Source organism: Delphinus delphis, chromosome 14 (genome assembly GCF_949987515.2).
Source record: "Delphinus delphis chromosome 14, mDelDel1.2, whole genome shotgun sequence".
NCBI lineage: Eukaryota > Metazoa > Chordata > Mammalia > Artiodactyla > Delphinidae > Delphinus > Delphinus delphis.
The window spans coordinates 81629292-81644113 of record NC_082696.1 but is presented as its reverse complement, the minus strand read 5'-3'; the positions used below and the strand labels follow the sequence as shown (position 1 = coordinate 81644113).

General features: G+C 41.9%; 1 protein-coding gene across 1 annotated transcript in view; it reads left to right on the top strand.

Moving 5' to 3' along the window:
- Positions 1 to 14822, top strand: part of COL19A1 (collagen type XIX alpha 1 chain) — a 351475-nt gene that overhangs the window by 264460 nt on the left and 72193 nt on the right. The window contains exon 17 of the mRNA XM_060030452.1: positions 10272 to 10316. Within this exon, the coding sequence (XP_059886435.1) occupies positions 10272 to 10316 (45 nt within the window). The remainder of the gene's footprint in view (positions 1 to 10271; positions 10317 to 14822) is intronic.

Sequence of the window (14822 nt, the reverse complement as noted above, 5' to 3'; positions counted from 1 at the left end):
AACTTTCCAAATACTTGACTCTGTTTCCTTCTGAGAATAGTTAGGGCTGTTCCATGGAGGTCCCACCAGGATGGATGGAGGGGTAGGGCCCACCTTCTCAGCACCTACACTGAGCACCTTTCTGGGTTGTAACCGCCACCTCTTCACCCTCGGCTTCACAAAAGAAAGGGCCAAGCGTGCCATGGTGAATGAGATGCCTGTCTTCACTTGGCCGTGTCCCCCGCAGGTCACGACCCCCACAGCTTTGGGATGCTGAGCTTGTTTCGATTTGCAGTTCATCCCATGCCTGATGGTCTGGCCGTCGCAAATAAGCACAGAGAGAAGGGGGCCCTGAGTGAAACTTTCCTGGAGAGTAAATAATGGACCATGTATTGAAACATATAAAGTGACATTCCAAGGTTAAAATAATCTTCCCGTTTAAACTGGCATTGATTTATGTAATGTCTGCACTTGAGTCCTGGGCCTCGGCACCTCAGCTCGCAGCAGCCCAGCCGTCCTGCAGCCTGGATTCTGCGGAAGCAGCTGCCCCTGGGAGAACGAGTGGCAGACCACTCATACACCTCCCCTCCCCTTCCTCTCCTGAAAGAGCTCCTGGCTCATTCCCTCATCCCAGGAATCCTCAAAGCAAAGTAATTGCCTTTGGCCCCTGTACAAGAGTTGATCGTTTTCCCCTACACTTTTCCTTGTCATCAGAGGAAGAAGCTCAGGCATAAGAAGCCCTCTCCTCTCACAGCACAAATCAAAAAGAGAATTGGGGAAGAAAAAAAAGGAGGTGAGGAAAAGAGAGACTAAGGAGGGAGGTCAAGACAGTTATCTAAGTATGTTTCTGTGTATTTTGCATGCCCACTTGAGGATGCAAAGAATGAAAGGTAGATTCCCCTCTCCATCACAAAAATAATTTGCAGAACAGCTGCTCCTATTCTGCAAGACTGGTTGCAAAGGAGCAACAATGCCGAGCATATTCTTCCCCTCAAGGAAAACCTTCTCACCATCCAGCAAACTGCTCTGCATTGTCTCCAGCTCTGGGGATTTTAAGAAAAATTTGATAGGTTCTGTCAACTGCTAAAGCGGTCAGATCCAGAGCTCCTTACACCAATCTAGATGGGAAAGAAAAAAAAAAAAGCATTCTCTGTGGAGGCCAGGTACTTGCAGGTTTTACATTCCATATTGGTTTTTAAAGATGCATGTGGAAAACGTGTAGTTGGTCATCTTAACATCACCACCCTCGGTGCAATTTGCTGAGAATCAGTCTCATCTGTTGGAGATTGAGGCTGTGTCTCCCTGCAACCAGTTCCAGTGTTCACTTCTCCAAATTGTTGATCCAAGAAAACCAATTTGCTAGCAAAATAATCTGTTTTTCCTTTCAAGTATCAAACCGCAACTTCATTTTCATATGCACAGACTAGAAAGGACAGAAAACATTTCTCCAGAATCAAACACTCAAGGTCTTTCCAAGCGGTAAGTTAAACCCAAAGATAGCACAGAAAGTGAAGGCCTCCTTGGAAACACTGGAGGCAAGCCTTGTGGGCCTGGAAGATTTAGAAATAAAATTTAAGTCCTAACTTCCTGTCTTCCCCTCCCAGTGCCCCAGGATCCACTAGCTTTGGAAAACATCATGGATTTAGGCACAGACATACGGATTTTTGGATTTTAGCAGTATTACAGAGAAATCTGAAACTCACCTGGGCCCGGCCCCTCCCCTCTGTGGCCCACCACACTCGGAGCTGGTGAAATGTGTTCCCGCGAGCACTTGAGAAGCTGGACTTGGTGCCAGCCTTGGGCCTTATTTCCAAGTGAGCACAGCCCTCTTAGGCCACATGTTCTATTTAACTTACTAGGGCTACTGTAATGAAGCAAAGTGACTGGCTTAACCCCCAGAAATGTGTGATCTCACAGCTCCGGAGGTGTTGACAGGGCCACGCTGTCTCTGGAGCTTCCGGGAGAGGTGTGTTCAGGCCTCACTCCCGGCTCCTGGTGGCTCCTTGGCTTGTAGTACCTCCAACTTTGTTCTTCTTTCTCCAAATGACTTTGGCTATTCAGAGTCTTTTATGGTTCCGTATAAATTTTAGGATGATCTGTTCTAGTTCTGTGAAAAACTGTAATCGATATTTTGATAGAGGTTGCATTAACTCTGTAGATTGCTTTGGGTCGCATGGCCATTTTAACAATATTAATTCTTCCAGTCCATGAAGATGGGATATCTTTCCATTTCTTTGTATCATCTTCATTTCCTGAATATTGTTTGAGAGTTTTCAGAGCATGGATACTTCACCTTCTCAGTTCAGTTTATACCTAGGTATTTTATTCTTTTTGATTTGATTTTAAATGGGATTGTTTTCTTGCTTTCTCTTTCAGATAGTTCATTATTGGTGTATAGAAAAGCAACAGATTTTTGTATGCTTATCTCACATCCTGCAACTTTACTGAATTTGTTTATTGGTTCTAATAGTTTTTTGATGGAGACTTTGAGGTTTTCTATATATAGTATCAAGTCATCTGCCAAAAGTGACAGTTTTACTTCTTTCCTTCCCATTTGGGTGCCTCTTATTTCTTTTTTCATGTCTGATTACTGTGGCTAGGACTTCCAATACTATATTAAATAGAAGTGCAAAAACGGGCAAACACGTTTTCTTCCTGATTTTAGAGGAAAGGCTTTCAGGTTTTCACTGCTGAATAAGATGTTAGCTATAGGTTTGTCATAAATGTCATTTATTATGTCAAGATAGGTTTCCTCTACACCAACTTTGATGAGAATTTTTATCATGAATGGATGTTGAATTTTGACAAATGCTTTTTCTGTGTCTGTTCAGATTACCCTGTGATTTTTATCCTTCCCTTTGTTAATGTGGTGTATCACATTGGTTGATTTATGGGTATTGAACCATCCTTACATCCCTGGAATAAATCCCACTTGATCATAGTGTGTGATCCCTTTTATATATTATTGAATTCAGTTTACTAATATTTTGTTGAGGATTTTTGCATCTATGTCCATCAGAGATATTTTCTTTTTTTGTAGTTTCTTCATCTGGTTTTGGCATCAGAGTAATGGTGGCCTTGTAGAATGAATTTGGGAGCATCCCCTCCTCTTCAAATTTTTGGAATAGTTTGAGAAAGATAGGTATTAGCTCTTCTTAATATGTTTGGTAGAATTCCTCTGTGAATCTGTCTGGTCCTGGACTTTTGTTTGCTTGGAGCTTTTTTTTAAAATTACAAATTCAATTTTGCTACTAGTGATTGATCTGTTCAGCTAGTCTATTTCTTCCTTATTCAGCCTTGGAAGATTGTATTTTACTAGAAATTTGTCCGTCTCTTCTAGGCTGTCCAATTTGTTGGCCTATAACTGTAGTATTATCTTAAAATGTTTTGAATCTCTGTGGTATCAGTTTTTGTTTCTCCTCTTTCATTTCTTATTTTATCTGGGTCCTCTGTCTTTTTTTCTTGATGAGCCTCACTAAAGGCTTATCAACTTTGTTTATCTTTTAAAACAACCAGCTCTTGGTTTCATTGATCTTTTCTTTTTGTCTCTATTTTATTTATTTCCTCTATGATATTTATTATTTCCTCCCTTCTGCTGTTTTTCTTTTTATTATTCCTTTAGATGAGAAGTTAGGTTTTTTATTTGAAAGTTGTTTGTTTGTTTGTTTCTTGAGGTAGGCCTGTATCACTATGAACTTCCCTCTTAGGACTGCTTTTACTACATCCTATAGATTTTGGAAGGTTGTGTTTTTATTTTATTTATTTTTTTGTCTCAAGGAATTTTCTGATTTCCTCTGTGATTTCAGCATTGATCCATTGATTTCTTAGTAGCATGTTGTTTAGTCTCCACGTGTGTGTGTTTTTCCCATTTTTCTTCCTGTAATTGATTGATTGTAATGGTTGTACCATTGTGGTTGGAATAAATGCTTGATATATTTTCTAACCTGTTAAATTTATTCAGACTTGTTTTGTAGCCTAGCATGTGATCTATCCCAAAGAACATTCCATGTGCACTTGAAAAGAATGTTTCTTTTGCTCTTTTTGGATGGAATGTCTTATAGATATCTATTAAGTCCAACTAGTCTAGTGTGTCATTTAAGACTACTGTTTCCTTATTGATTTCCTTTCTGGATGATCTGTCCATTGAAGTAAGTGGGGTGTTAAAGTCCCCTGCTATTATTGTACAGCAAGTCCCCTATATACGAACCTTCAAGTTGTGCACTTTCAAAGATGCAAACGTGCCTTCGCATGTCTGATCAGGTAAGTTAGTTCACTTGTCTGGCATATGTTGTCATGTGCATGCATCCTCTACGAGTGGTTGAGCTTTTGTGTACTTCACTGTTCAGTATTGCATAGGGTACAATAGTACAGTATCTTTATTTCAAGCCCAGCATGTCTGGAAGCAAGTGTAAAAGCAGCAGTATATAGCCGATTGTGCTAGCTGGGTACCTAAGCTAACTTTGTTGGACTTACGAACAAACTGGATTTACCAATATGCTCTTGGAACAGAACTCGTTCATATGTACGGGACTTACTGTACTGTCAATTTCTCCCTTCCTATCTGTTAATATTTGCTTTATATATTTAGGTGCTTCTGTATTGGGTGCATATATGTTAACGAGTATAGTATCCTCTTCTTGCATTGATCCATTCATCATTATATAATGCCCTTCTTTTGTCTTTGTTTTAAAGTCTATTTTGTCTAGTATGAGTACTGCTACCCCCACTTTCTTGTCACTTCTATTTGCATGAAATATCTTTTTCCATCCCCTCACTTTCAGTTTGAAGTGAGTCTCTTGTAAGCATCATATAGATGGGTCTTGTTTTGTTTATCCAATCAGCCACCCTATTTCTTCTTACTGGAACATTTAGTCCATTGACATTTAAAGTGAACTAACAGGTATGTACTTACTGCTGTTTTGTTACTTGTTTTCTGGTTGTTTTTGTAATTCTTTTCTGTTCTTTTGTTACTGTAGTTTCTTCCCTTGTGGTTTGATGATTTTCTTTAGTGGTATGCTTGTGTTCCTTTCTCTCTAGTTTTTTGTGTATCTATTTTAGGTTTTTGATTTGTTGTTACATATATGTAATGACCTATAACTATTTCTACTTGTTTTAAACTGAAAGTCGTTTAAGTTCAATCACATTCTAAAAGATCTACATTTTTTATTCTCCCCCCACATTTTGTGTTTTTAAGGTCATATTTTCCATCTTCATGTTGATCCCTTCACTGTTTATTGTAGTTGATTTTACAATTCTTTTAATCTTTGTACTAGCTTATTTAAGTTGTTGATTCACAGCCATTACTATATATTTACCTTTAATGGTGGGATTTTTCCTTTCCTGTAGATTCTTCCTTCTTACTGTAGCCTTTTTTTTTTCCACCTAGAGATGACCCTTTAACATTTCTTTTAGGGTAAGTTTAGTATTGATGAAGTTTTTTAGTTTTTTCTTGTCCGAGAATTTCTTTATCTCTCCTTCAGTTCTAAATGATAACCTTGCTGGGTAGATTATTCTAGATTATAGGTTTTTCACTTTCAGCACTTTCCCTTTTGGCCTGCAAAGTTTCTGCAGTAAAATCAGTTGATAGCCTTATGGGGGTTGCCTTGTATATGATTCTTTGTTTTTCTCTTGCTACCTTTAGAATTCTCTCTTTAACTTTTGCCACTTTAATTATGATATGTCTTGGTGTGTGTCTATTTGAGTTCATCCTGTTTGGGACCCTCTATGCTTCCTGTATCTGGATATTTTTTCCTTCTTCAGGTTTGGGAATTTTTCAGCCATAATTTCATCAAATACATTTTTTTACTACTTTCTCTCTCTCTTCTCCTTCTGTGTGCTCTATAATATGAATGTTGGTATGCTTAACGTTGTCTCAGAGGTCCCTTAAACTGTTCTCACTTTTTAGAATTTATTTTTCTTTTTGCTGCTCTGATTGGATGATTTTCATAGTCTATCTTCCAGATTACTTATATGTCCTTCTGTATCACCTAGTCTGCTGTTCATTCTTTCTAGTGTGTGTCTTCATTACTCATTTATTGTATTCTTCAGTTCTGACTCATTCTTTTTTATATTTTCTAGTTCCTTGTTAAAATTCTCACTGTGTTCATCTATTGTTTTCTCTAATTCAGTTATTATTCTTATTACTAATGCTTTGAACTCTTTATCTGATAAATTACTTATTTCTATTTAATTACTTATCTTTTCAGGGGTTTTCTTTTGTCTCATTTGAACCAAATTCCTCTGTCTTCTCATTTTGCTAACTTTCTCTGTTAGGTGAACCAGTTACCTATATGGTCTTGAAGGGGTGTCCTTTTGTGGGAGCTTCCCTCTACAGTCTGCATGTGCCCAGTGGCTTTGCAGGGAGAGCTGGATCCGACCTGAGCCTGAGGCACGTCTTCCTCCAGGGTGTGCTGGCCGCTCTTACCTTGGTAGGAAGTGGGGCTGGAGATGGAGGTGCTAGAGCTGGAGCCAGGTGTGATTCAGGGCTTCTCCTCTGCTTAGTGACCATCACCACCCCACTGGGGAGTGGGGGCAGTTTCCTGGTTGCTGGAGCAGAAGCCGCGAGCGTCAGGTCTGAGATGGCTCTGTTCCCTCCAAGAGTGTGCTTTCCCCTCTCCAACCACCACCACCCTTGCCCCAGAGGGGAGCAGTGTTGGAGCAAGAGGGCCTGGAGTGGTTGCTCAGTGTGGGTCAAGGTGCAGGCTGTGGTGTTCCTGGCACCGTTAGAGTTCTGGGAGGCCCCCACTCTGCTGCCTCCAGGGGTGACAGCAATGGCCACTGTCCCCCCACTCAGATGCTGTGCCAGGTCTAAGGCAGCTCCATCGCCTCACAACTGCGCACCCCCCTTGGCCATGGCAGTCCTTGCTGTAGTGTGGAGCTGCACCACAGAGCCAGCGGGCCGGTCCAGGTGCTCAACTTGGGCTGGGGAACCTGCAGGCATGGCCACAGGTAACCAGCCAGGGTCCTGGGTAGTTTTCATCTGCTCCCTCCGCCTTGTTTTGGGAGTAAGCGAGTGTGCGCACACGCTTCACAAGCAGACTCGAGGTTTCTTACAGCCCCGCTGTCAGGGCCACTGGTCTGCAAACCAGCTAAGGGGACTCATCCTCCTGACGTCAGACCCCAGGGCTGGAGCACCCAAAATGTGGTTCAAACCACTTGCTTCCCAGGGAGGATCTCTGAGGCCATGTAATCCCCCTTCTCTTCTGTGTCCCCCGCTATGGGTGCAAGTCCCAACCTGATCGCTTCTCTTCCCTTCCTACCAGATTTTGTGTGGATCCTTCTTACAGTCTTGATTGTATAAGAGTCTCTGTGTCAGTCTCCAGTTTGTTTTCAGTGAGAGTTGCTCCACATGTGGGTGTGTTACCAGTGTGTTTGTGGGGGGAGGTGAGCTCAGCCTCCTCCTACTCTGCCACCTTGGTCTCCCCAGAATTCCTGAAACGTGCAGGCTGAGTAGCACACACAACAACCTTCTCCGCTGCACTATAGAAACTCTTCAACAAACACACTCAAGAGGGTACAGCTATTATAGCTACTCAAAAGGTTTATGAGAACCATTCAGATAACATGGCAGCAAGGCACAAAAGGACCTCGTAAAATTAGAATAACATCTGAGGCAGAACCGTGGGCTCCAGAAACACAAGGACGATGTCTCATTATTTCTGTAGAGCCAAGTAATTATCCGGTACAATTAACTTGGAGAAAGCGGAGAGGAGAATCTCACATGCCAACAAATAAATGCAGCTGAAGTTCCAGTTTGCCTCTGCCTTGAGTACTGTTAGCCCAAGAGTGGAGAACACCTACAGAGGCCACTGTGGGTCCTTGATTAGATGAGTTTCCTGACCTAGCTATGGAGTGAAGCCAACATATGGCACTCTGCTAGGCAGTAAATACCATGTTGTTTCTCTGGATAGGAAAGCCTCCAGAAAAATCAAGATTTTAGAACAATACAGCCTATGGATAGAATAATATGACTTGGTGCTGCAGAAGCATTTCTTCATCCCTGAAGCATCTCTGATGCCCTTTAGGTTGCCGAGGTTCAGAGGAGGAGGGGAATCTAAACCAAGGTGCTACACTGTGAGATGCTCTCAGCAAATGTACTTTGGGTGCTCTTCTGCTCTGCAAGCCAAGAGCATGGGGCCTCCCAATCCAAAGACCACCTCTGGACAACTTGTGTCTTAGACCAAAGCATGTTCCGCCTTCCCCACATGTCACGGCATAAGCAGAGCTAGGCAGAGACTCTGATGGGCTGTGCCTAGTCATTGGCTCCAGGCCCAGGTGGTAGTATTTTCAGGAAATTCCTAGAGTTTCTGTGTTTCTGTGCAGATTGCATTCAAACAACCTACCATTTTCTAACTGCTCATTCTTGCAATGAGCAGCCTTGGAGTGTTATACCTCATTTTCAGATATGTCCCTGTAATAATTTATAGCTCGGGATTTTGAGACGACAATTTTTATTTTCAATTTAGACATCTCGGATCAAAGTTAAGTAGGAAAAATGAGAGAATATCACAAGACCAGTAATAACAGCAGTTATAAACTATTTTTAATTGGAGTAGAATGAGTAACACGGAGGCACATTTAAAATGTTAAACTGTAGCAACAGTGATCTGAACCAGTGCCTCTGCGTATTTTTGTTGTTTAAGCATTTCTGTACTTTGAATTTTCTCTACCAACATATGTATTTTTAATTTTAAAAAAAACGTTAATGGGAAAAAATCATGTAAGTCAGAATCATTGGCATATTTATTCAACAAATACTTGTTGAGTGCGTCCTATACGTTAGGTAGGGCACTAGGCGTGGGGCGGCCATTCAGTTCCAGGCCGTCATGGACCTTACATGCCAATGCAAGAGGTGCAAATATTTTTAAACAAACACAACATTTTCAATGTTAGCATTATGAAGGAGAAACACCATGTCCAATGGGAACCTATGAGGGGAACGTGTCTGGAGACCCACAGGAAGCATTTTATCTCAGTAGTTGAGCCCTGAGGGTTGAGAGGTTGCTAACCAAAGAAGTGAGGACAGGGTGGGGAACTACAGGGAGGGACAGGAAGGATCTCGGTCCATTTGAAGAGCTGAGAGAAGACCTTAATACAACTCTGCTAAGGTTTTGAAGGAAGGAGGTCAGAATGTCGTTTGAAGATCACTCTCTGACCTTCTATAGAGAATGTATGGTGGGGAGGGGGGAAGAGTGGATTATAGGGCCAATGAGGGAGCCATTGCAATGATCCTGGCGAGATGTGATGGTGGCCTTCCCAGTGAAGGTGAGTAGAATGGAGAGAAGAGATTTGGGGACAGAGGCAACCAGGCCGGATGACATTGTCCTCAAGGAACAGAGGAGGGCAGAGTTAATGACGACACCCAGATGGAAGAAGAAAGAGCTCTACAGATGGGAGAGGATGAATTCAGACTTTCTTTCCTTGATTTTTTTCAATTATACAATGAAATTACCACTCATTTTAACAAGTCAAACCGCAGAGATATATTAGGAAGAAGTTAATTATCATTCTCCCCCTTCTGGACTAACAAATGTTAACAATGTGATATTCTCATCTTTCTCACTTATATCGCCTGTATTTGTTGTATTTTTTAATTCAGTTTTGAACTTGTCAAATATAAATCTCTTCTAGAATTTACGAGTGATAGGTCAAGTAGAAAATTAGATATAGGTGTCAAAACCCAGAAGGGAGACATGTGCTGGGTTTACAAATTTGTCTGTGTAGGTGTAGGTGATGCCTAAGCTGCGGGGTAGATAAGAGTATCTGGGACCAAATGTCAAGTCACAACAAGAGAGCTGGACCCAGTCCTGAGGAGGTCCAACCTTGAGCAGTTAGGAGATGGTGTGGGAGGAGAGGTCAGAGAAACAGGAGAATGTGTGGGATGCAAGTCACGACGTGCCAAGTGCAGCCAAGAGGGCAGTGAAAGGAATGTCCATTACACTGAGCAGCAAGGATATCACTGCTAGCCTTAGACAGTCCTATCCGTGGAGTGGATGGACACCGAGTGAGGCTGCCGGGCGTTAATTTGAAGTATTGCTAATTCACCCCTGGAGACGTGTATTTCTCCAGCGTCACCTCCTGGGGGGATGTCACAGCAAGGATAGCTAGGGTCTCAATAATTAGAGCTTTTCAGGAGTATTTGACAGAACGTGAGAGAGGCAAACGGGATTAAAATGATATCTATAAAAAACTGTTACTGTGCTGTTATCTCACTATTTCTATGCTTAATTAGGGACTGAATGTATTAAAAATAAATGGATTTTTGTCTTTTTATCTGTTTTATGTTTACCTAGGGAAACCTTGGTGAGCATGGAGCTGGTGGCCCAAAAGGAGAGAAGGTAATCAAATTTGTGAAGTAAATTTGAGTAAAAACATCTTACACCAACTCACACCCATTCACACATCAGGGCAGTCCCGCTGCCCCGCGGGCTCCAAGTCAGCCTGCAGTGGGCACGAGCCTCCCTGGCCTCCAAGAGAAGGCCCTGAGTAGCTGACTACAGGAAGGGAACACATCCACATCGAGGGGAAATAGCTGTCACAGGTAAATGAAATTAGGACACAGGTTTCGGTTTTTAATTAGATGTTTCATGGATCCATGTAGACGGCAAAAACCATCTGAAAGGCCCTTTGACACGATGCCCGAGGCTCGCTATTTTTGTGTTTTCTTAAGCGTCCAAACATAAACTATCATGGGAGCATTTTGGGGTGGGGTTTTATCATGTACAGTCTCGGTTTAACCAAATAATTATTTCAAAATAGCTTTACAGTTAAAATACTGACGAATTCGCACTGCCTTCTCATCATCATTCACGGGTTTAATTATATTAGCTGTGAAGATGACAGATGCCCTTGCCTGGTCAAAAAGATGTTTCACTCCTGTTCGATCCTGCAGTTGGGATGACCTTGGATTCAGTGGGAACATGCCATTGTCAAGAAAAACAAAATGCAGGAACGATACTCAATGTTTTGTAATAACCTATAAGGGAAAAGAATCAGAAAAAATAGATATATATGTATGTAAAATGGAATCACTTTGCTGTACACCTGAAACTAACACAACGTTGTAAATCAACTATACTTCAATTTAAAAAAGGGGGAAAAAATGCACGTTAAATCCACAGACAGAGGCAAGTGGGTTGGAACTACTCTGCGGGAACATGGCCTGGGGGTTCTCTCTTCATTCATTCACCCAGTAAAAATTCTCATGATTGAGGGCAGGGTGTTTCGACATGAATCCAAGAAAATATGACTTCTGTGCCTTATAAATCAGTGCAGCCAATCTATTCACAAGATCATACCTCCGTAACCAGAAAAAACTGCTACAAGATAGTCTCAACAGAAAGTAGGGGCTTCTTATAGACTGACCATTGAAAATGAAATTTCCTGCAAATAAGTAAACAACTAAAACCTTGACATTCTTAAAAAGGCATCCCAGAAATTGATTATCCAGCAATAAGGTCATTTATGTGTCTTGGATTGTACTGCTAGTACATTAGCATTATTTCCTGTAACCAAATAGCTTGCGGAATTCCTACACCACCATAAGGAACACATTATATTTTAAGCAATTACTGCTGGACACATGCAGACTAAGGAGGAAAAAAAGGAAAGCCACAAAGCTTGTCACTTAGGACAGCTGAGCAAAGAGAGTTGTGGCACTTTTAAAGTATTTAAATGATGATTCACTTCTTGAAACAAAACAGCTGGCCCTGGTTTTGCTATGTTCATTAGGAAACATATGTTACTTAGGAATTCTTAAGACCTCAATGATGAGAAATTTGATTCTGTCAAACAGGTGTATTTCAAACTCTAAGGACCCTTTCTATGGCTCAAAATCTTTTCTAATTGCTTCAGAATCTTAAGTGGAATTAGAAAAAGCCAGTGGCATGACTGTTGCCTCTTCCTGCCCAAAGAAATAACCCAGAAGAGTCTACAGAGAACCTGATATAAACGCCCACATGAAATGATTTGTAAGAATTCTAATTAAAAGGAGAAAGACTCTGCCTGTAAATAATGCATATGATAAACTCAAAAACATAAGCACCGCATTTGCTAGAAGAGTAGAATCACCTCTACCTATACACACTCACTTAGTACCTGGGCTGAATCTATACTTTTTTTTTTTTTTTTTTTTTTTTTTTTTTTTTTTTTTTTTTGCGGTACGCAGGCCTCTCACTGTTGTGGCCTCTCCCGTTGCGGAGCACATGCTCCGGACGCGCAGGCTCAGCGGCCATGGCTCACGGGCCCAGCCACTCCACGGCATGTGGGATCTTCCCAGACCGGGGCACGAACCTGTGTCCCCTGCATCAGCAGGCGGACTCTCAACCACTGCGCCACCAGGGAAGCCCTGAATCTATACTTTTGTTCTTAAAATTATAATGCTGCTCCTGGGTCACTGTAGTGAGAATTTAAAGCTCCTTCAAGCTGCTCTTTCAGATCTTTGCTTGAACCTGTGGTGGACTCTGGTGCTTCAGAGCTCCAACTGCACGTTGGAACCCCCTGAGGGCTTTTAGAAGGTACCAGTACTCAGGTTCCATCTCCAGATACTCTGATGTGGGGCAGAGCCCATGTATATGGTGGATCTGGGGTGGCGGCAGAGTGGGGGGTGGTCCATATTGCTATTATTTAAAAGAGCTTCAGGTGATTCTACCTGGCAGCCAGGGTGGAGAACCACTGAGTGCTAAAAAGATCCTGGGCTTTGGCATCAAAAGTTGATTGTGCCATTAACGACTCTGTCTCCTTGGGAAAGACACTGTATTTCTCTGAGTGCCAGTTTCCTCATTTGTGAAATGGACACAGTCACATCTACACAGAGAATTGATGGCAGGATTGAAATCAAATGAGATGAGATGAACTTGCCCGAAGCACAACACCTGGCACATATGAAGCCCTCACTAATGCTTCACGCCTTCCTATCCATCCACTCCAAACTTTCTTCATTCTCATAAGGTATCGTTTATCTCTGTTTGATATTAATAGTTAGTTGTTACCATCCTTAACACCCGGTCTTGATCATCTTTGCTTCTCCCACCACAATGTTGAGGCTCAATTTATCTTGTAGAATAAAAGATTGAACGAGAAGTACAATTTCAACCCATAAGTGACTTATTGCTGTATCACACATCACTCCTCGACGCACCGGCTGGCAGAGTAGAATCACAAAACCAGCCTACCATTTGGAACCCAGCCTTCCAGTGAAGCACCAGAACAGATGCAAAACAGCAGTAGGATGAACACACAAATCACTCCTAGGTTAGCAGCCAAGTCCTGTATCAAGAACACTGGGATACAGGAAGAAACACCAAGCAACACTACCGGCTTTTAATGGTAAATGGCGATGGAGACCATGATATCCAAGTAACCAGTCTACCAGGACTGAAATGACGACCTGAGACTGATGGGATCTGGTGAGGGGATGATGCTGTGTTTGCAGGTCAGTCGGGGAGAACTGCTCCTTTATAGAGACGGTGGAATAGGTGACAGAATATCTAAGGACTCCTGAGGAATTAGCGGTGTCTTTTAGGGCAGTTGTCAGAGGGGAAAGATGGAGGCTCAACACCACCAGACCTTTCAAATAGCATCCAAGGTGTCAAATTAAATGACAGCCTTTCCTGAAGCTAAATAAACTCATCACTTGTCTTTCAGCTCATAGCCACTGATAACTCACTGAACACCCATTCTCACTATGAAAAACAGCATACGTGTCTGTGCTTCAGGTGTGAAATGCTTTTGTTTGTAGAGTTTTATATACGGGAACAGAACTCTTAGATTTCCTCCAAGCCCAGACACCCCTTCGTACCAGTCAGAGATGGACCAAAGCCTCTGTTGGGTCCTTCCTCTGCATTTCAATGGAGACCTGTATATATTGCTTCAAATACTTAGCAGCTGTGAACATAGGTACTCTTCCTCCAAGTATATGCCCCTCCCCTTACCTTTGGTATTGAGCAGATGTGACTTTTATAGTAATTTCTAGACCCTTTCCTTGATTTCTACATTTACTTTATGCAACTTACTGGGCATAAGTTTTTCTATCGCACCTATGCACTGGGGCTTTTGGCACCCATCAAATGGGCAATAGGAAGGTCACTCTGTACAGCCTAACACTTGTGTAAGGCCAATTGTTTATTTATCCTTTCAAACCAACAGCAATCAGCCCCTTAAATGTCTCCACCAATTTCTTCCTCTTTGTACTATGGATAGAATTCAATATCTGTAGAAAAAAAAGGCTTCTCCTACAATATGGTAAGTGCAAAACTGATGGTACATTACATGTTTGGGTGGTACACTATAAAGGAAAATACTTGTATTAATAAAATCAAGATTACATTTACAAAATATATTCCACAAATCTAGACACCACCTTAATAAAAACATGGATTTGTCTGTCCATTATATATGACAGGCTCCCTCTTCCTCTAGTCTAAAATCACAAGATACTGATTAGGATAGAAATATAGAAATAAAACAATGTTTTAGGGCTGTAATTAACTAGTACTTGAAATACTTTGGGTAGATTGTTGTTTGAGGATTCAAAATAAACACATAGGGTTTCCCTGGTGGTGCAGTGGTTGAGAGTCTGCCTGCCGAGGCAGGGGACATGGGTTCGTGCCCCAGTCCAGGAAGATCCCACATGCCGTGGAGCGGCTGGGCCCCGTGAGCCATGGCCGCTGAGCCTGCGTGTCCGGAGCCTGTGCTCCGCAACGGGAGAGGCCACAACAGTGAGAGGCCGCGTACTGCAAAAAAAATTAAAAATAAAAAAATAAACACATAAACATATCCACACAGGGGGCAGGTATAAAGATGTTCATTGCAGCCTTGTTTATAATAGAGAAAAGCTAGAGGCA